The sequence below is a fragment of the Eschrichtius robustus genome, chromosome 19, assembly GCF_028021215.1.
Source record: "Eschrichtius robustus isolate mEscRob2 chromosome 19, mEscRob2.pri, whole genome shotgun sequence".
Taxonomy (NCBI): Eukaryota; Metazoa; Chordata; class Mammalia; order Artiodactyla; family Eschrichtiidae; genus Eschrichtius; species Eschrichtius robustus.
Window position 1 is genome coordinate 14,465,674 of NC_090842.1, and position 22,184 is coordinate 14,487,857.

Sequence of the window (22,184 nt, forward strand, 5' to 3'; positions counted from 1 at the left end):
TGACAGGGTCTTGGTGCTCTGGCCGGTGTCTGGCCTGTGCCTCTGAGGTGGGAGAGCTGAGTTCAGCATATTGGTACAAAAGAGACCTCCGGGCTCCACGTAATATCAAATGGGAAAAGCTCTCCTAGAGATCTCAATCTCAATGCTAAGATCCAGCTCCAATGACCAGGAAGCTACAGTGCTGGACACCCTATGCCAAACAACTAGCAAGACAGGAACACAAGTCCACCCATTAGCAGAGAGGCTGCCTAAAATCATAATAAGGGCACAGACACCACAAAAAAATACCCACTGGATACGGTCCTCCCAACCAGAAAGACAAGATCCATCCTCATCCACCCGAACACAGGGACCAGTCCCCTCCACCAGGAAGCCTACAAAACCCACTGAACCACCCTTAGCCACTGGTGGCAAACACCAAAAACAATGGGAACTATGAACCTGCAGCCTGTGAAAAGAAGACCCCAAACACAGTAAGTTAAGCAAAATGATAAGACAGAGAAACACACAGCAGGTGAAGGAGCAAGGTAAAAACCCACAAGACCAAACAAATGAAGAGGAAATAGGCAGTCTACCTGAAAAAGAATTCAGAGTAATGATAGTAAAGATGATCCAAAATCTTGGAAATAGAATGGAGAAAATACAAGAAACGTTTAACAAGGACCTAGAACTAAAGAGCAAACAAACAATGATGAACAACACAATAAATGAAACTAAAAATTCTCTAGAAGGAATCAATAGCAGAATAACTGAGGCAGAAGAACAGATAAGTGACCTGGAAGATAAAATAGTGGAAATAACTACCACAGAGCAGAATAAAGAAAAAAGAATGAAAAGACTTGAGGACAGTCTCAGAGACCTCTGGGACAACATTAAATGCACCAACATTCGAATTATAGGGGTCTCAGAAGAAGAAGAGAAAAAGAAAGGGAGTTAGAAAATATTTGAAGAGATTAGAGTTGAAAACTTCCCTAATATGGGAAAGGAACTAGTCAATCAAGTCCAGGAAGCACAGAGAGTCCCATACAGGATAAATCCAAGGAGAAACACGCCAAGACACATATTAATCAAACTACCAAAAATTAAATACAAAGAAAAAATGTTAAAAGTAGCAAGGGAGGGCTTCCCTGGTGGTGCAGTGGTTGAGAATCCGCCTGCCGATGCAGGGGACACGGGTTCGAGCCCTGTTTTGGGAAGATCCCACATGCTGCGGAGCAACTAGGCCCGTGAGCCACAACTACTGAGCCTGCGTGTCTGGAGCCTGTGCTCCGCAACAAGAGAGGCTGTGATAGTGAGAGGCCCGCGCACAGCGATGAAGACTGGCCCCTGCTTGCCGCAACTGGAGAAAGCCCTTGCACAGAAAAACGAAGACCCAACACAGCCAAAAATAAATAAATAAATAAATAAATAATTTTTAAAAATGTGGCAAGGGAAAAGCAACAAATAACATACAAGGGAATCCCCATAAGGTTAACGGCTGATCTTTCAGCAGAAACTCTGCAAGCCAGAAGGGAGTGGCAGGACATATTTAAAGTGATGAAAGGGAAAAACCTACAACCAAGATCACTCTACCCAGCAAGGATCTCATTCAGATTCAATGGAGAAATTAAAATCTTTACAGATAAGCAAAAACTAAGAGACTTCAGCACCACCAAACCAGCTTTACAATAAACGCTGAAGGAACTTCTCTAGGCAGGAAACACAAGAGAAGGAAAAGACCTACAATAACAAACCCAAAACAATTAAGAAAATGGTAATAGGAACACACATATTGATAACTACTGTAAATGTAAATGGATTAAATGCTCCAACCTAAAGATGTAGACTGGTTGAATGGATACAAAAACAAGACCCATATATATGCTGTCTACAAGAGACCCACTTCAGACCTAGGGACACATACTTCAGACCTAGGGACACATACTTCAGACCTAGGGACACATACAGACTGAAAGTGAGGGGATGGAAAAAGATATTCCATGCAAATGGAAATCAAAAGAAAGCTGGAGTAGCAATTCTCCTATCAGACAAAATAGACTTTAAAATAAAGACTATTACAAGAGACAAAGAAGGACACTACAGAATGATCAAGGGATCAATCCAAGAAGATATAACAATTGTAAATATTTATGCACCCAACATAGGAGCACCTCAATACATAAGGCAAATGCTAACAGCCATAAAAGGGGAAATCGACAGTAACATAGTAATAGTAGGGGACTTTAACACCCCACCTTCACCAATGGACAGATCATCCAAAATGAAAATAAATAAGGAAACAAAAGCTTTAAATGATACATTAAACAAGATGGACTTAACTGATATTTATAGGACATTCCATCCAAAAACAACAGAATACACTTTCTTCTCAAGTGCTCATGGAACATTCTCCAGGGTAGATCTTGGGTCATATATCAAGCCTGGGTAAATTTAAGAAAATTGAAATTGTATCAAGTGTCTTTTCTGACCACAACACTATGAGACTAGATATCAATTACAGGAAATAATCTGTGAAAAATACAAACACATGGAGGCTAAACAATACACTACTAAATAACCAAGAGATCACTGAAGAAATCAAAGAGGAAATCAAAAAATACCTAGAAACAAATGACAATGAAAACATGACGACCCAAAACCTATGGGATGCAGCAAAAGCAGTTCTAAGACGGAAGTTTATAGCAATACAATCCTACCTCAAGAAACAAGAAACATCTCAAATAAACAACCTAACCTTACACCTAAAGCTATTAGAGAAAGAAGAACAAACAAAACCCAAAGTTAGCAGAAGGAAAGAAATCATAAAGATCAGATCAGAAATAAATGAAAAAGAAATGAAGGAAACAATAGCTAAGATCAATAAAACTAAAAGCTGATTCTTTGAGAAGATAAACAAAATTGATAAACCATTAGCCAGACTCATCAAGAAAAAAAGGGAGAAGACTCAAATCAACAGAATTAGAAATGAAAAAGGAGAAGAAACAACTGACACTGTAGAAATACAAAGAATCATGAGAGATCACTACAAGCAACTATATGCCAATAAAATGGACAACCTGGAAGAAATGGACAAATTCTTAGAAAAGCACAACCTTCTGAGACTGAACCAGGAAGAAATAGAAAATATAAGCAGATCAATGACAAGTACTGAAATTGAAACTGTGATTAAAAATCTTCCAACAAACAAAAGCCCAGGACCAGATGGCTTCACAGGAAAATTCTAAACATGAAAACATTCAGAGAAGAGCTAACACCTATCCTTCTCAAACTCTTCCAAAATATTGCAGAGGGAGGAACACTCCCAAACTCATTCTATGAGGCCACCATCACCCTGATACCAAAACCAGACAAAGATGTCACAAAGAAAGAAAACTACAGGCCAATATCACTGATGAATAAAGATGCAAAAATCCTCAACAAAATACTAGCAAACAGAATCCAACAGCACATAAAAAGGATCATATACCATGACCAAGTGGGGTTTATCCCAGGAATGCAAGGATTCTTCAATATACGCAAATCGATCAATGTGATACACCATATTAACAAATTGAAGGAGAAAAACCACATGATCATCTCAATAGATGCAGAGAAAGCTTTCGACAAAATTCAACACCCATTTATGATAAAAACCCTCCAGAAAGTAGGCATAGAGGGAACTTACCTCAACATAATAAAGGCCATATACGACAAACCCACAGCCAACATCGTTCTCAACAGTGAAAAACTGAAACCATTTCCACTAAGATCAGGAACAAGACAAGGTTGTCCACTCTCACCACTATTACTCAACATAGTTTTGGAAGTTTTAGCCACAGCAATCAGAGAAGAAAAAGAAATATAAGGAATCCAGATCGGAAAAGAAGAAGTAAAGCTGTCACTGTTTGCAGATGACACGATACTATACATAGAGAATCCTAAAGATGCCACCAGAAAACTACTAGAGCTAATCAATGAATTTGGTAAAGTAGCAGGATACAAAATGAATGCACAGAAATCTCTTGCATTCCTATATACTAATGATGAAAAATCTGAAAGAGAAATTAAGGAAACACTTCCATTTACCATTGCAACAAAAAGAATAAAATAGCTAGGAATAAACCTACCTAAGGAGGGAAAAGACCTGTACTCAGAAAACTGTAAGAAACTGATGAAAGAAATTAAAGATGATACAAACAGATGGAGAGATATACCATGTTCTTGGATTGGAAAAATCCACATTGTGAAAATGACTATACTACTCAAAGCAATCTACAGATTCAATGCAATCCCTATCAAACTAACCAATGGCATTTTTACAGAACTAGAACAAAAAATTTCACAATTTGTATGGAAACACAAAAGACCCTGAATACCCAAAGCAATCTTGAGAAAGAAAAACGTAGCTGGAGGATTCAGGCTCCCAGACTTCAGACTATACTACAAAGCTACAGTCATCAAGACAGTATGGTACTGGCACAAAAACAGAAATATAGATCGATGGAACAGGATAGAAAGCCCAAAGACAAACACACACACATATAGTCACCTTATTTTTGATAAAGGAGGCAAGAATATGCAATGGAGAAGACAGCCTCTTCAATAAGTGGTGCTGGGAACACTGGACAGCTACATGTAAAAGAATGAAATTAGAACACTCCCTAACACCATACACAAAAATAAACTCAAAATGGATGAAAGACCTAAATGTAAGGCCAGACACTATAAAATTCTTAGAGGAAAACATCGGCAGAACACTCTATGACATAAATCACAGCACAATCCTTTTGGACCCACCTCCTAGAGAGATGGAAATAAAAACAAACATAAACAAATGGGACCTAATGAAACTTAAAAGCTTTTGCACAGCAAAGGAAAACATAAACAAGATGAAAAGACAACCCTCAGAATGGGAGAAAATAGTTGCAAATGGAGCAACTGGCAAAGGATTAATCTCCAAAATTTACAAGCAGCTCATGAAGCTCAATATCAAAAAAACAAACAACCCAATCCAAAAATGGGCTGAAGACCTAAATAGACTTTTCTCCAGAGAAGATATATAGATTGCCAACAAACACACAAAAGGATGCTCAACATCACTAATCATCAGAGAAATGCAAACCAAAACTACAATGAGGTATCAGCTCACACTAGTCAGAATGGCCATCATCAAAAAATCTACAAACAATAAATTCTGGAGAGGGTGTGGAGAAAAGGGAACCCTCTTGCACTGCTGGTGGGAGTGTAAATTGATACAGTCATTATGGAGAACTGTATGGAGGTTCCTTAAAAAAACTAAAAATAGAAGTACCATACAATCCAGCAATCCCACTACTTGGCATATACCCTGAGAAAATCATAATTCAAAAAGAGTCATGTACCACAATGTTCATTGTAGCTCTATTTACAATAGCCAGGACACGGAAGCAACCTAAGTGTCCATCGACAGATGAATGGATAAAGAAGATGTGGCACATTATACAGTGGAATATTACTCAGCCATAAAAAGAAACGAAATTGAGTTATTTGTAGTGAGGTGGACGGACCTAGAGTCTGTCATACAGAGTGAAGTAAGTCAGAAAGAGAAAAACAAATACTGTATGCTAACACATATATATGGAATCAAAAAAAAAAAAAGGTTCTGAAAAACCTAGGGGGAGGACAGGAATAAAGATGCAGACGTAGAGAATGCACTTGAGGACACGAGGAGGGGGAAGGGTAACCTGGGACAAAGTGAGAGAGTGGCATGGACATATATACACTACCAAATGTAAAACCGATAGCTAGTGGGAAGCAGCCACATAGCACAGGGAGATCCGCTCAGTGCTTTGTGACCACCTAGATGGGTGGGATAAGGAGGGTGGGAGTGAGAGGCAGGAGGGAGGAGATATGGGGATATATGTATATGTATAGCTGATTCACTTTGTTATAAAGCAGAAACTAACACACCATTGTAAAGCAATTATACTCCAATAAAGGTATTTAAAAAAATGGGCAGAATACCTGAATAGATGTTTTTCCAAAGAAGACATGCAGATGGCCAACAGGCACATGAAAAGATGCTCAACATCACTAATCATTAGGGAAATTCAAATCAAAACCACAATGAGATATCACCTCACACTTGTCAGAATGGTTATCATTAAAAAAGAACACAAATAACAAATGTTGGAAAGGATGTGAAGAAAAGGGAACCTTCAAATACTGTTGGTGGGAACATAAATTGGTGCAGCCACTGCAAAAAACAGTATGGAGGTTTCTCAAGAAATTAAAAATAGAACTATCATATGACCCAGCAATTCCATTCCTGGGTATATATGGGAAAAAAACCCATTAATTTGAAAAGATACTGCACCCCAATGTTCATAGCAGCATTATTTATAATTGCCAAGATATGGAAGCAACCTAAGTGTCCATCAACAGATGAGTGGATAAAGAAGATGTGGTATATATGGACAATGGACTATTACTCAGCCATAGAAAAAGAAGGAAATTTTGCCATTTGCAACAACATGGATGGACTTGGAGAACATTATGCTACATGAAATAAGTCACACAGAGAAAGACAAATGCTGTATGATATCACATATGTGGAATGTAAAGAATACAACAAACTAGTGAATATAACAAAAAAGAAACAGACTCACGGATGTACAGAACAAATTAGTGGTTACCAGTGGGGAGAGGGAAGAGGGGACGGGCAATATTGGGGTAGGGGATTAAGAGGTAGAAACTATTATGTTATAAAATAAGAATAAAAAAATAACAAAAATAAGAAACTGTTATAAATTAAGCTAAAAGGATATATTGTACAACATGGAAAATATAGTTAATATTTTATAATAACTATAAATGGAGTATAACCTTTAAAATTGGGAATCACTATATTATACACCTGTAACTTACACAATAATGTATATCAACTATACTCCAATAAAAAATAAGTAATATAAAAAAAGAATTTGTGTATGTTTAGAATAATTATTTGTTCCTTGAATACTTGGAAAAACTTGCCTTTGTCTATCAGAACTAGTGTTTTATTATAGTAAGACTTGAAGCTATGTATTCAATTTCTTCAGTGATTAAAAGATCATTTGGATTTTTTTTTAACATCTTTATTGGAGTATAATTGCTTTACAATGGTGTTTTAGTTTCTGCTTTATAACAAAGTGAATCAGCTATACATATACATGTATCTCCATATCTCTTCCCTCTTACGTCTCCCTCCCTCCCGCCCTCCCTATCCCACCCCTCTAGGTGGTCACAAAGCACCAAGCTGATCTCCCTGTGCTATGCAGTTCCTTCCCACTAGCTATCGGTTTTACATTTGGTAGTGTATATATGTCCATGCCACTTGGGATAAAGATGCAGACCTACTAGAGAATGGACTTGAGGACACAGGGAGGGGGAAGGGTAAGCTGGGATTTCTTTTTTTTTTTTTTAAGTTAGTTTTGATAAGTTGTATTTTTCTAAGATTTTATTCATTTTATCCAATTTTTCAAATTTTTGCCATAAAGTTACTTATGAAAATTTCACCTTTTTAATATCCGCTACAACTGTAGTTATATCATTTGCGTATTCCTAAAATGGTTGTGTCTTCTTTTTTCCTTTATCAGTCTTGCCTGAATTTGTTAATTTTATTAATAGTCTCTTCCAACAGTCAACTCCTGGCTTTGTTGATTCTTTGTATTTTATTTAATTTTCTCTTTCATTAGTTTCTGGTCATACATTCAATATTTCCTTCTGTCTATTTTCTTTGGCTATATTTATTTATTTACTTACCCAACTTTTATAGCTGTGAATGTTCAACTGAATTTTCAGCCTCCTTTCTTTTGTAACATAAGCTTCTAAAGTAGGGCTTGTCAATGGCAGCACTATCAATATTTTGAATGGATAATTCTTTGTTGTTGGGGGCTGTCCTGTGTATTGAAAAATACTTAGTAGCATCCCTGGCCTCTACCCACTAGATGCCAGTAGCTCCCCCTGGTTATGATGATGCTGATGCCAATAATGATAATAATAATAATAATAATAATAATAATAATAATAATAATAATAATAATAATGTCTCCAGACATTGCCAAATGTCCCCTGGGGGGCAAAATTACCTTCAGTTGGGAACCACTGATTTAAGACTACAGATCTTCATTTAAGTCCACTTTAGCTTCTGCTAGGAAAACTGGACAGCTACATGTAAAAGAATGAAATTCGAACATTCTCTAACACCATACTCAAAAATAAACTCAAAATGGAGTTTATTAGGATCAAAGACCTAAATGTAAGGCCGGACACTACAAAACTCTTAGAAGGAAACATAGGCAGGACACACTCTCTGACATAAATCACAGCAATATCTTTTTGCACACACCTCCTAGAGTAATGAAAATAAAAACAAAAGCAAACAAATGGGAGCTTATTAAACTTAAAAGCTTCTGCACAGCAAAGGAAACCATAAACAAAACTAAAAGACAACCCACAGAATGGGAGAAAATATTTGACAACAAAGTGACTGACAAGGGATTAATCTCCAAAATATATAAACAGCTCATGCTGTTTGTATGTCAAGAAAACAAACAATCCAATCAAAAAATGGGCAGGAGATCTAAATAGAGATTTCTCCAAAGAAGACATACAGATGGCCAAAAAAAGCACATGAAAAGATGCTCAACATCACTAATTATTAGAGAAATGCAAATCAAAAGTACCATTAAGTATCATCTCACACCAGTCAGAATGGTCATCATCAAAAAGTCTACAAACAATAAATGCTGGAGACGGTGTGGAGGAAAGGGAACCCTCCTACACAGTTGGTGGGAATGGAAATTGGTACAACCACTATGGAGAACAGTATGGAGGTTCCTTAAAAAACTAGAAATAGAACTATTGAACTTCCCTGGTGTACAGTGGTTAAGAATCCGCCTGCCAATGCAGGGGACATGGGTTCAAGCCCTGGTCCGGGAAGATCCCACATGCCGCGGAGCAACTAAGCCCCGTGCACCACAACTACTGAGCCTGTGCTCTAGAGCCCGTGAGCCACAAATGCTGAGCCCACGTGCCACAACTACTGAAGCCTGCACACCTAAAGCCTGCGCTTCACAACAAGAGAAGCCACCGCAATGAGAAGCCCGCACACCGCAACGGAGAGTAGCCGCTGCTCGCCGCAACTAGAGAAAGACTGTGTGCAGCAACGAAGACCCAACACAGCCAAAAATAAATAAAATAAATAAATAAATTTATTTTAAAAAAATGTATATGCCAATAGAGGATTATAAAATTACCAAATAAATTCATAATTAAAAATAAATAAATAAAAATAGAACTACTATATGATACAGCAGTCCCACTCCTAGGCATATATCTGGAGAAAACCATATTTCGAAAAGATACATGCACCCCAATGTTCATTGTAGCACTACTTACAATAGCCAAGACATGGAAGCAACCTAAATATCCATCAACAGAGGAATGGATAAAAAAGATGTGGTACATATATACAATGGAATATTACTCAGCCATAAAGAAGAACAAAATAATGCCATTTGCAACAACATGGATGGACCCAGAGATTATCATACTAAGTGAAGTCAGACAGAGAAAGACATATCATATGATATCACTCATATGTGGAATCTAATTTTAAAAAATGATACAAATGAACTCATTTACAAAACAGAAACAGACTTACAGATATTGAAACCAAACTTATGGTTACCAAAGGGGAAGCATGGGGTGGGGGGGAGGGATAAACCAGGAGCTTGGGATTAACATACACAAACTAGTATACATAAGATAAATAACCAACAAGGACCTACTGTATAGCACAGGGAACTCTACTCAATATTTTGTCATAGACTATATGAGAAAAGAATCTGAAAAAGAATGAAAATATCTATATGTATAACTGAACCGCTTTGCTGTATACCTGAAACTAACACAACATTGTAAATCAACTATAATCCAATAAAATTTTTTTAAAAGCACACTTCAGCTTCATTACCACTGATTTTTTTCATCATCATTCAATCTTAAGTATTTCCTAATTTTCATTGTGATTTTTTTCACTCATAGGTTATTCAGAAGTGTATTTTAAAATGTCTATGTTCTTTACTTGTTTGTTTTTAAATATATATTTGTTATTGATTTCTAACATAACAGATTTGTTGAGATTTGCTTTAAGCCCTAGTATATGGTAATTTTTCATAAGTGTTCCATAGGGCTGAAAGAGTTTTTTCTTAGTGGGGTGTTCTACATATATTATATGGAGCCTGTTAATTGTGTTCGAATTGTCTGTAGGAGAGCTGTCCAATAGAACTTTCTGCAGTGACTGACATGGCCTGTATCTGTGCTGCTCAGTACAACAGCCACAAGCCACACATGGTTACTGGGCACTTAAAATGTGGCTAGTGTGATTAAGGAGCTACATTTTTAATTTAAAAAGTTAAAAAAAAATTTAAATAGCTACATGAGGCTTGGTGGCTACTACATGCAGCAATGTAAGCTATATAGTCTTGCTGATTTTCTGTCTGCTCGAGAGAGTGTTATTAAAGAGAGGGGATTTGATTTGCTTTATGTATTTTGAAGTTATGTTTTGAGATGTATGAAGTTTAGGATTATTATATCTTTCTGGTGAATTGACCTAGTAACCTTCTTGACCTCTGGTAATGCTTTTTTGTTTTAAAGTCCATTTTTGGTTACCAGGGGGGAAAGGTGAGGGAGGGATAAACTGGGAGACTGGGATTGACATATACACACTACTATATAGAAAACAGATAACTAATAAGGACCTACTGTATAGCACAGGGAATTCTACTCAGTACTCTGTAATAACCTATATGGGAAAAGAATCTAAAAAAGAGTGTGTATATATATATATATATATATATATATATATATATATATATGTATAACTGATTCACTTTGCTGTACAGCAGAAAATAACACAACATTGTAAATCAACTATACCCCGATAAAAATTTTTTTTAAATGAAGTCTATTTTAACTGATGTTTCATAGCTTCCTCAGAACTCCCTCCATTATATGCCTGTTCTATCTTTTCCCATCCTTTTATATTACTGTATCCTTATTTTTCAGGTATCTCTTTTTAAAATAATTGTGAGTAAAATCCAGAAGCACAATCATTTCCTTAGTTTTATTTACAGTGATTTCAACTACCGATACATTTGGATTTATTTTATCATCTTATTTTGTAATTTTTGTTTATTTCTGTGTATCTTTTCCATGTCACTCCTTCCCCTAATTTTTAATTTATTTTGGATTGACTATATTATTCCCCTTCACTTTTTTTCTTCTTCTAGTAATAAAATACTTTTACTTCTTTTCTTTACTTAAAGTTATGTTTAAAGCTTACCTTTTCCCTCTTCTGGAACAACTCAAAGACCTAAAATCTTTCATTTCTCCCCTTCCATACTATATAGTATTTCAGTCCTATATTAATATTTTACATTATTATTTTATGTAGTTAATGGTATTTTAATTTTACCCATAATATACCATTTTCTTAGTTCAGAAATCCTTCTTGTATCTCAGACATATGTCTGAGATAATTTTCCTTCTTCCTTAAGTATACCCAGTAGAAGTGCCTTTAATGAGCCTGCTCCCCCTTTGATAATGACCTCTTGCAGTTCTGTTAGTCTAAGGACTATCATTTCTATTGACTCTGGTCCATGGTAGCCCATGTCACTCTCTCTTACTCACTTACTTTAAACCCTTCCATGGCTTTTCACTACATTTTGGAAAAAATCAAACTCCTCAGCATGGCCTACAACACCAGACCTGACCTGGCCCTGCAGAATTTTCCAGTCATATTGCTACCATTTCCCTGACTCATGGGCTTCTGATACCATGACCTTTTTACTCTTCAAATGTTTATTCACATATTTACTGATTTAATTTTTTTAAATTAAAGACTGTTATGCGCTGAATCGGTCCCCTTTGAAATACTCTGTTGAAGTTCTAACCCCCAGTACTTCTGCCCTACTGCTCAGTGAATATTCTTAAGGTCAACTTCCCCTCAACCCTCAGCCATACATGACTCAGAAGAGCAGGTCACATAACGCCTTGAGTTGGTAAGGGAGGCCACAGAGGTTCTGGTTAAGACTCTCATCCCTTGTCCCTTCAGGCCTCTGCTACCTTTCTTAATCTCATCTAGACTAAGACTTTAGGTGTGCTGTCTACTTCCTGCCAGCATCAGCTTATGGTGATTTGTTACAGCAGCAACAGGAAACTAATACAGGCGAGGGGGATAGCCCCTGTTTGCACTGGATTCATTCTTTGGGCTGTTAAACTGTCATTCTGGCTCAAGTACAAGCAGGGGGAGTGTTAGGGAAGAAAGGGGATGGGAGGGGCATAAGAGCTTGACTTGGCACTTTGCCTGAGGCCAGCTGTGGACACTTCTGTTCCCTCTTTTGACCCTTTTTGCTCCCTCATCAGAACTGCTTTCCCTCTAGACCCCAGGCTCCACGCTCGCTTTTGTCTCTTATCTAAACTCTGGGAGGTGGGAAAAAAAATACAACTGCAGAAGCTTGAAGGATTCTGAGAGGTGCAGGGCCTGTGGGGAAGACAGAGGGATATTTATTGAAGGGACAGAAGCTCAAGCTAGCAAGAGACACCTGCGGCCCTCAGACCCCGTGAGGCCTCTCTGTGCCCTGAAATGGCTTCTGACTGATTTCAGGAGATGTTTCCAAGCCACCTCTGGGATTCTGCTTCTCAAATAGGTCCTGTATTAGCATTACAGGGGTGCCAATCCACTCAATTTCCTCAATAAAGGAATGGCCGTAACACCTGACACTTACTGAGCATTTATTATGTGACACACAGATCCAAGAGCTCTGCAGTAGGGGCTGAGACAATCCTCACCACATCCGTATGTGGGAGATGCCGTCATAATCACCCTCATTTCAGACAAGGAAGCCGAGGCTCAGGGACCCTCAGCCATCCACCAAGGTCACATGGGGCAGGCGGCTGAGTAGAAGGCTGCCTTAGAGGCTAGACTCTTAGCACACTGAGCAGCCCTGGAAGGCTGGGGTGCAAGGATGCCCAGTGCCTGACCCATGGGATTCAGTAAAATTATTTTTGTTTTGAAAGAGAAGTGAAGAACCATGTTTTATTTTCCCCCTAAACATTTTTGTTTTCTTGATTGGGCCCTTGGGCAAAGCAGGGGCAGGTCCTTGATCATGGGTCTGGGCTTACCTGGCTGCAGGGAGGAGTGGTGGGGAAGACAGAGGACACTCTGGGCCTGGCCCTCCTGAGCACACATGGACTGTGGCCTTTGAGGGCCTGGCTTCAGCCTTGATGAATGTGGCCTGGCACAGGAAAGGAATTTTCTATCCTTCAGAAGGAAAAGGGGCTGAGTCCATCATGTTGGTGTCTAAGGACCCTATGGTTCCAACACTTTAGGATCCTGGGGAGTGCTTCACTTAGCAGCACTTGGTGGGAAGGAATGGAGAAGAAGGGACCCTTTGAGATCTGAAAACAGCCACCAAGTTCAGATTATTCCTTCATGTGTCATCTCAAAGACACATGCACTTTATAAACATTTAGTGCTCACAGCAAGTCTTTTTGGTTTCTGCATTATCCCCATTTTACAGGTAAGTAAACCAGGGCACGGGGTCATGTGTTTAGGACAGAGCTGGGATTCTAACCAGCCATGTCTGATTCCACAGCCCAGGACCTCAACTACCACCGATACCAGGTCTTTAAAAAGTTCCACTGTCAAAGCAAGAGAAATTGAGGGGTGATGAAGAGACAGACAGAAGCATCCAGGCGATAAGGACCCTCCACCCCACTTCCAGCCCTTCCACCCTCCTCTTCCAATCACAATATTGGACAACTGATGCTCATCACAGAAAAATCAGTGTGAGAACAACACATGTTCCTTTGCTGTCAGGCTGGGCTCCCTTAGGCTCTTGTATTTGGTTTATTTATAATCTGATTTGGAAGCAAAAAGGCAAAGCTGTCCTTGGGGACCATGCGGCCCACATGCTCCAAGTTCTAACATCGCCTCAGCCTGCAGCTCTGAGTCTGGGCACAGATGCCAGCTGAGCCAGCATCTGCTTGGTCTCTTAAAAGCAAAGCCTGGTTTCAGTGTGGGCCTCCCTGTGCTCCCCTTTCACACAGATGCCACAAAGCATCGTGCTCTTATCCGGCTAAGCAGTTAGGCCGAAGAAAGGGCACGTTTCTGCAGTGCTACTGTGCCAGCGGCAGCCATGCCCAGCCCTGATATGCCCTCCCAGCTTCCTCATTACTTGTGTACGTGTGAGCGCATGGACTGGTATCTATCAAACTCAGCCTAGAACTCTGTCATGCACGTGGACTCGCATGAATGAGTGGGTTTCTAAGGCAATGACTGGCTTACGGAGTGCTTACCTAACATGCTTGCCCACTTTACTCCTCTCTTTGTTCTTATGTGTGACATGAGGGCCAACTTGGAACCAAAAATATGCTCAAACAAGAGAGATGCTTTGAATGTCTGAGTCAGAATTCCCTACAAAATCTCACACACACACACACACACACACACACACACACACACACACGCACACTCATTCCCAAATGCACAGACATGCATGTACCCATGCATGCGCACACACACGTGTGATGTATACGTGTTGTGACAGGCAGGAATGTTGAGAGTCTAGGCCTCCTCATATCCTGCCTAATAAAAGAAGAAGAAAACTTCTTTTATGCTTTTGTTTCTTTTACTAGTTGTGAGGCTTAGAAGAATTCTGATTCGAAAAGAAAGGTTCGTGTTGGTATATCTGATAAAAGTGACCTTTAGCCAATGTGCGGTTCATGTTTTTCTGACGGGCTGCACAGACAGAGCCTGTCTAGACAGCAAGTGGCATTTTTTTCTCTCTTCAAGGTGATATTTATGCCTTGAACCTTTCCATTTGGCAGGTGCCAGGAAGCCAACAGAAAAGAATGTTAAACCAGTTATGAAACGACTCTCCTCTCACTACAAACACCAGGGGCAGGGAGAGCAGCTGATTAACTAGAAGATACCTCCTGAGGACCTACTCTGTGCTCTGGACTGTGCTGGGCTCTGGGATCCAGAGGCAACAGAACAGATGTGCTCCCTAGTCTCATGGGGATTAAGTGCCAGCTAGGAAGTTGACCATTAGCCATAGTTGCAAATGTGATGAGTCACCAAGGAGATAGGCTACTGGTGCCTATGACAGGGGACCTTGGGTAGGGCAGGGTCTCGGAGAAGGCTTCCTGGGGAAGGAAGTTTAAGCTGAAGACTTAGTGAGGCGGCAGGGCTAACTAGGTGAGGCAGCAGGGCTAACTAGGTGAGGGAGAACGTCCAGTAGAGAGAGGGCAGTTAGACAGCAAACCACCACTGGGCAGGAAAGAGGCCGGCATGGTGGGTAAATAGAAAGAAGTCAGTGTGGTAAGGGGAGAGCAAAGTGAGAAGAAGCTGGAGAGGAATTCAGGGGCAGCACATGCTGAGCCTTGAAGAACACAGTGAGTATTTTGTACTTTATCCCAAGAAGCATGGGTGTCCTTCAAAGCTGAAAACCAGGGCAGTGACATGCTCATTGCTTGTCTGCTGAGGGGGTGATGGACTGTGGCGCAGGAGTGGAGGCAGAGAGCCCAGTCAGGGGCTGTCACAATGGTCCAGGCAGGAGCAATTGGGGCTTCAACTAGGGTAACAACCGTGGAGATGGGAATGAGAGGTTTTTAGAAGGTGGAATAGGTAGAACTTGGTGATGGATGTGATGCGTGGGGTAAGGGAGAGGAGGGAATCTGGATGCCTCCCAGGACAGTGATGTCATTTACTGGGACAGAGGCCCTGTAGGAGAGGCAGGGAGGGGGCAGGGGAGAGCCTGAGACTGGAGTGGGGTACGCTGGACACGAGTCACCTGCGAGACATCCAGGAGGAGACGTCAAGAAGGTGATGCACTTGGAACTCCGAGGGGTCTAGGTGGAGATACGCATTCAGAAGCCTCTACAACTGGGGCTAAGTGAAGCTGTTGGTGAGTGCAACTCCAGGAAGAGCAGACGGCCTACGAGGGAGCCCTGCGTCCTATGACTCCAGCAGAGTTGCTGCTGGCCGAGAGATGAGAAGTAGTCAGTCGAGGGGACAAGAGGAAAAGCAGGAGAGTATGGTGCTGTTCAAGCCATGAAAGGAATGTGTTTTAGGAAGGAGGGGTTGGACAACTGTGCTGAATGCTGCTAAGGGTTATCTTTCTGAAAAAACCTGACTCTGTCACCCTCTTGATTACAAATCTCACCACTGCCTCCAAGAAAGAGTCTAAGTGCCTTATCATGGAATACCAGGCCTCTCACACACTGCTGCCAACCTACCTGCCCAGACTCGCCTCCCCGGACTGCCCCCCACTGATGAAGGCTGCGCTGTGGCTGCACTGACGGGTCCCCTGTGGACACTGATAGGGGCGTGCCGCCTGCCTCTCCCGCATTCCTTCTCCTATATTGCAGTTTTTGCCTGGAGATCTGCCCCACTCCCACCCCTTCAGTCCATGGGGTTCTGAGGTCATCACTGCAGCGCTTGGCGTGGGGCACACGGCCAGGCCAATGCTAATCAAGAGCTTCGTCCTCCCCTGACAGTGACCGGTGAGGGGAGGGGACAGGAAAGGTGATTAAGATGGTCCCATCAGAGAGCATCTCCTGGAAGTTCTGGGACCAAGGCTCATGTTCCTTTCCAGTGGCTCAGAATCTGCACAGACATGGCCCCGGGAGCGCTGGCAGCACTTGGTGACCACGGGAGAAAAGCTGATCCGAGAACGCGGCTAACTCATGACGGAGAGCAGAGCTGAGACAGGGACCCTGTCTCCAGTAACACTGTTTGAGTCCTTGCTTTAAGCTAGGCCAGAAGCCAGAATGAACTTGGACTTTTGAGTTGTGGGAACTAGTGAATGAACTTTGCTTTTCTTTTTTTTTTTTTTTTTAGAAAAAAAATTTTTTTTAAAAATTTGTTTTTTGGCTGCGTTGGGTCGTCATTGCTGTGCGCAGGCTTTCTTTAGTTGTGGTGAGCGGGAGCTACTCTTCGTTGCGGTGCGCGGGCTTCTCATTGCGGTGGCTTCTCTTGTTGCGGAGCATGGGTTCTAGGTGTGCGGGCTCAGTAGTTGTGGCTCGCAGGCCCTAGAGCGCAGGCTCAGTAGTTGTGGCGCACGGGCTTAGTTGCTCTGCAGCATGTGGGATCTTCCTGGATCAGGGCTCAAACCCATGTCGCCTGCGTTGGCAGGCAGATTCTTAACCACTGCACCACCAGGGAAGTCCCTGCTTTTCATTTTTACTTAGGGTCAGGTTTCTTGTCACTTGCAACAGAATCCATGAATCCAAACTTATATACATGCTATTCCTGTTACTGAGAATGTTTCCCTGCTTCTCCATCTGGAGCATTTAACTGTGCCTCTCAGTGCAGCCTTCTCTGACTCCTGTGAGCATTCATTCCCCCGGCATCCCTCAGAGGCTGGCACTATCATGTGTCATGGGTTACACATCTGTTTCCCCAATAACCTCAGTCCAGTGATCATGTCTTATTCACTTCTGTATCCCTGATACCTCACCCATTATCTGGTGCGTAAGAGTCACTTATCAAATGGTTTCTGAGTGACTCTCTGAATGAATGAACAAATGAAATATAAGCAGAGGCTCAGTATCAAGGTATTAGAAGATAAAGAAGAAAGGAAAAAAACGGTTAAATGAGTGCTTAAGCCAATGAAAAATTAAGTGTATCATCTCCAGTACTGGCCAAGAACATTTCCAAAATGTCATCATTTTAATTATGGAAATGGCCTCTCGAAAATAAAAAAATAAATAAAGCATGTCCCTTGCTCCCAGATAGAAAAAACTCATTTAGCTGTGTTCCATCAGAATAACTTCACACAATCTGGTGTTCGAAACTCATTAGGTCAGGTTGGCTGAGTTTTCCATAATTATTTTAAATGTTCACCATCTACAGAATTTCATCCCAAACCTGAACAGTCATTGGCACCTAATGAGCAGGCTCCATCACTCAGGCCCAGAACCAGCTTCGGTGCTACACTGGGTCATCATCAGATGTTTATGGAAGACATCCAGAGCAAGCCACAGTTACCATGGAAACAGGCACGGGAAAGGAAAGGATGGCTATCATACACAAGATGAGGATTGTGTACAGGAAGCATCGACCAGCCGAGAAATAACATGAGGCTTTCCCACTTAAGAATGGCCATTCAAAATTCAGGTGTTGAAAACTGAGCTGTCCAAACATCCAATAAGGAAATACGCACAAGCCCATTCATCCTGGCCAACAACATGGCTTTTGACCCACATGAAACTGTTACTGAGGCTTGACTGAAATAGGCTGTTCCTAGGTCTTTGAGGGAGTGTTTTCCAAATTAAGTTGGCTTTAGCTTCTAATGGAACAGGAGAGACACTTCTAAACCCAAATATTGTAAAGACAGCTTTTCCCTTCCGGCACTCACCACCTCCCACTATTTTGTACGTAAGTATATATATCTATATACATACGTACCTATATGGGCCATAATGGAACCCACTGAAATATGCAGAAGGTAGAGCTCAGGGCAGCACACATCTCATGTATCATCCTACTCAATTTGTGCTTTGGGTTTGAAATGCTTATTAAGGAAACTCTATGAAGACTATTTTTAGTGATAAATTTCTAATGATCCAACCACTAGATTCAAAATTAGAGCAGGCTTAGGGATGTCACTTTGTTAATTTGGTGGCAATTGGGGCTTTCAAAGATGTTTTATCTGCTTTTCCTGTTTGGAAACCTAGGATGAACCATGGCTCTTTGTTCCTTCTGTCAATGATTAGTTGTTGGAAGTGAAAGTATTCATGAAAGACCAGTACTCAGAATACAGGAAACCAAGTGCAAAGCCCGAAGGAGAAAAAAATGAAGAGCAGGGGAGAGCTCTGCAGGATCGCCACGCTAGTTGGTACCTTATCTGATTTTCCTCATCATCCACCAGGAAGAACCAGCGAAACTTCACAACCAGGGGGCTGCAGTTGGTGATTGTGATGTAGCGGATCACCTCAGTATCGTTCAGGATACAGCCAAAATCCAGCTCCATGGTCTCAAAGGTGAGGTTGGGGTAATTCACTTCTCCACGCAGGTGCAGGCTGTCCACTTGAGGGTGCTCCACATACTTGATTTCTAGAACTTCTTCTGCCACCCAGGTATTCAAATCGTTTTTATAGGAAGGATTGAATTTGACCAGCAGGTCTTTTTCTTCACCGATCTCCAGTTTAATAGGCTACAAACAAGATAATGGGGAATTACCAACCTCCATACTGTGCATTTCCAACCTGAGACATGAAATAGGACAACCAAAGTTATTTATATATATATTTATATGCACACACACATACATATACATACAGACACACAGATTATTAGGAAATACGTATATATACACTTTATCCATAACTATGTATCCACACTTTACATAGTCAAACAGCTAGTACATCGCTATCGATATCTATCTATCTCTATGCACTTACACACATATATATTTTTTAATAGTTGAAAATGAAAGCAAGAAAAATGATTTGAAAAAAGAGATGTTGATAAGCGTTGTGAGATTGTAAGGACTGAGGAGTTGTAAAAGGAAAATCTGCAATGAATAACTATTATGAAATATTCTTAACTGAAAATAAATTAGATTGTAAAACGCTCTTCCTAGATAACTGGGAAAAGTCCTTTGCTTAAGAAAATTTTAAAAAGGCTTTCTAAAGGACCCCATGGTGGAGGGGCTCTGTAGAGGATGACCCAGAAAGGGATGGATTAGGTAACTTAATTTCTTTTCTAACGTCTTCAATTCTAACTCTTCAGCATAGTGGTATCCACTTTCCGCTGTTTTCTATTCAACTTAAAATGACACTCCAGAGCTGTACAGAGTTTGCTCGGTAGATTGTGTTTGTTCTTTTCTCTCTTTGATTCAAATCCCCATGTGTTCCTTGATGCCAAGGCCACAGAAACACCTTCCCATAGAAAGCCTGGCTCTGAGTTGGCTTTTTTAGGAATCGCTTAATCCCCACATTTAATCGGCATGAAAGCCACCTCCTGGTTTTGCAGAAAGTGCCCTGAGGCAGTCAGGAAGAATGCGAACAGCAACAAATCTGTTTACAGAGCACTTTCCTCTCCACTGAGCTTGAAGGTTCAGGTATTTAACTGTGCACTTCAGTGACATGATCAGATGGTTTCCGTTGATAAAGCCAATCACCCGATTCAAGAGTCAGAGAGAGGGTAATGACTCCTCAGTTGGCTAATCCCCTCTGAAAGGCTCACCGGCCCCTTGGCCCAGGTGACTTGCCACAATTTAGAAGTCATTCTTGTAGACCATGGTATCTGCAGCACTAGGCATCGCAATGCTTGGTGTTTAAGTATCTTGGAGATTGACTTAAACATTTTTTCCCCCAGAGGAATGACTTTGCTGTTTTGTGGAAATGATACATATCCACAAAATTTTATATTATATACAAAAGCACAAAGAAGAAGTTAGAAATTCATCCAAAACTTCACGAGATATTATTTCTCAGAGTTCACATTTGGTAAAACATTAGTCCAAACATGACAGATAGATAAATAAACTTTTACAAAAATGGAATTAGACTAATTTATTTTAAAAAATCATGTTTGAATTAACAAAAAACTGAAGAAAATTTCTTATACAAGAGATATTAATTGTAAGATCGTGGACTCTGGAGCCAGACTGCTTGGGTTCAAATCCTCGCTCTGCCAGTTACTAGCTCTGTGAACTTGGGCAAACTTCCTTGGCCTTCCTAGCCCCCAGTTTCTCCATCTGTAAAACAGGGGCAATAATAGTACCTAACTTTTTTTAAGAGGATGAAATGAGTTAATATATTTGTGATGCGTTCAGAGCAGTGCCTAACACGTAGTGTATGGTATATAAATGCCAATTATTACTACAATCCCTTTATGATCAAGAGAATTGATCAAAAAGTGTGGAGAAGTCCAAGGTTAGTCTAAAATCCTCCCTTGGTGGGTCTCCTCTTTACTGCTTAGAAGCCACAGAATTCTTTGGACATCAATAAGACTGGTAACTTCACTAAGGTATGTTTCCCTGTTGAATATTCTATATCATTTTGTCCCAGGACAAGGTGTGGCCTTATTTTTTTTTTAAATATTTCATTTTTATTTTTGAATAGATAGGACAATGAAAAGCATGTTACCCTTGTGCCCATCTCCCCTCCCCTCAAGCCAACTGTTCCCCTCCCCTGTGGTAACCAAGGTTACACAAGTATCTTATCTGTCCTTGTATGAATAGAAAGATAATGCATGAATATAAACCCACGTTCATATATGTGTTATTGTTTACACATAGGCAATCCTGTTCTGCACTTTGCTTTTTCCACTGGGGGATAATTAATCAGTGCATATGGAGTTGCCTCACTCTTTTTAACAACTGCATTTTATTCCATCATTGAATTCTGCCATCATTTATTTAACCAATCTCCTATTGATAGATATTGGCTCCCAGTCTTTTGTTCTTATAATCAATGTTGCAATGAATATCCTTGTATATTGTGTCTATGTCTATAGGATAAATTCCTAGGAGTGGAATGACTAGGTCAAAGGGTAGGGGAATTTAAAACGTTGATGGCATCAGGAAACTTGCACAAGCCCCTTGGATACCCTCATCCACCAGAGGGCAGACAGCAGAAGCAAGAAGAACTACAATCCTGCAGCCTGTGGAACAAAAACCACATTCACAAAAAGATAGACAAGATGAAAAGGCAGAGGGCTATGTACCAGATGAAGGAACAAGATAAAACCCCAGAAAAACAACTAAATGAAGTGGAGATAGGCAACCTTCCAGAAAAAGAATTCAGAATAATCATAGTGAAGATGATCCAGGACCTCGGAAGAAGAATGGAGGCAAAGATCGAGAAGATGCAAGAAATGTTAAACAAACATCTAGAAGAATTAAAGAACAAACAAACAGAGATGAACAATAAAATAACTGAAATGAAAAATACACTAGAAGGAATCAATAGCAGAATAACTGAGGCAGAAGAATGGATAAGTGACCTGGAAGACAGAATGGTGGAATTCACTGCTGTGGAACAGAATAAAGAAAAAAGAATGAAAAGAAATGAAGACAGCCTAAGAGACCTCTGGGACAACATTAAACGCAACAACATTCGCATTATAGGGGTCCCAGAAGGAGAAGAGAGAGAGAAAGGACCAG

The 22,184-nt window shown here is 40.5% G+C and overlaps 1 protein-coding gene across 2 annotated transcripts in view; it reads right to left on the reverse strand.

Moving 5' to 3' along the window:
• HYDIN (HYDIN axonemal central pair apparatus protein) overlaps positions 1 to 22,184 on the reverse strand; it is a 348,607-nt gene that overhangs the window by 150,169 nt on the left and 176,254 nt on the right. The window contains exons 22-23 of one of the 2 annotated variants that reach the window (XM_068527442.1): positions 18,913 to 19,226; positions 10,305 to 10,319 (exon numbers count right to left, since the gene is read on the reverse strand). In XM_068527442.1, the coding sequence (XP_068383543.1) occupies positions 10,305 to 10,319; positions 18,913 to 19,226 (329 nt within the window). The remainder of the gene's footprint in view (positions 1 to 10,304; positions 10,320 to 18,912; positions 19,227 to 22,184) is intronic. The other variant, XM_068527441.1, reaches the window with a different exon arrangement.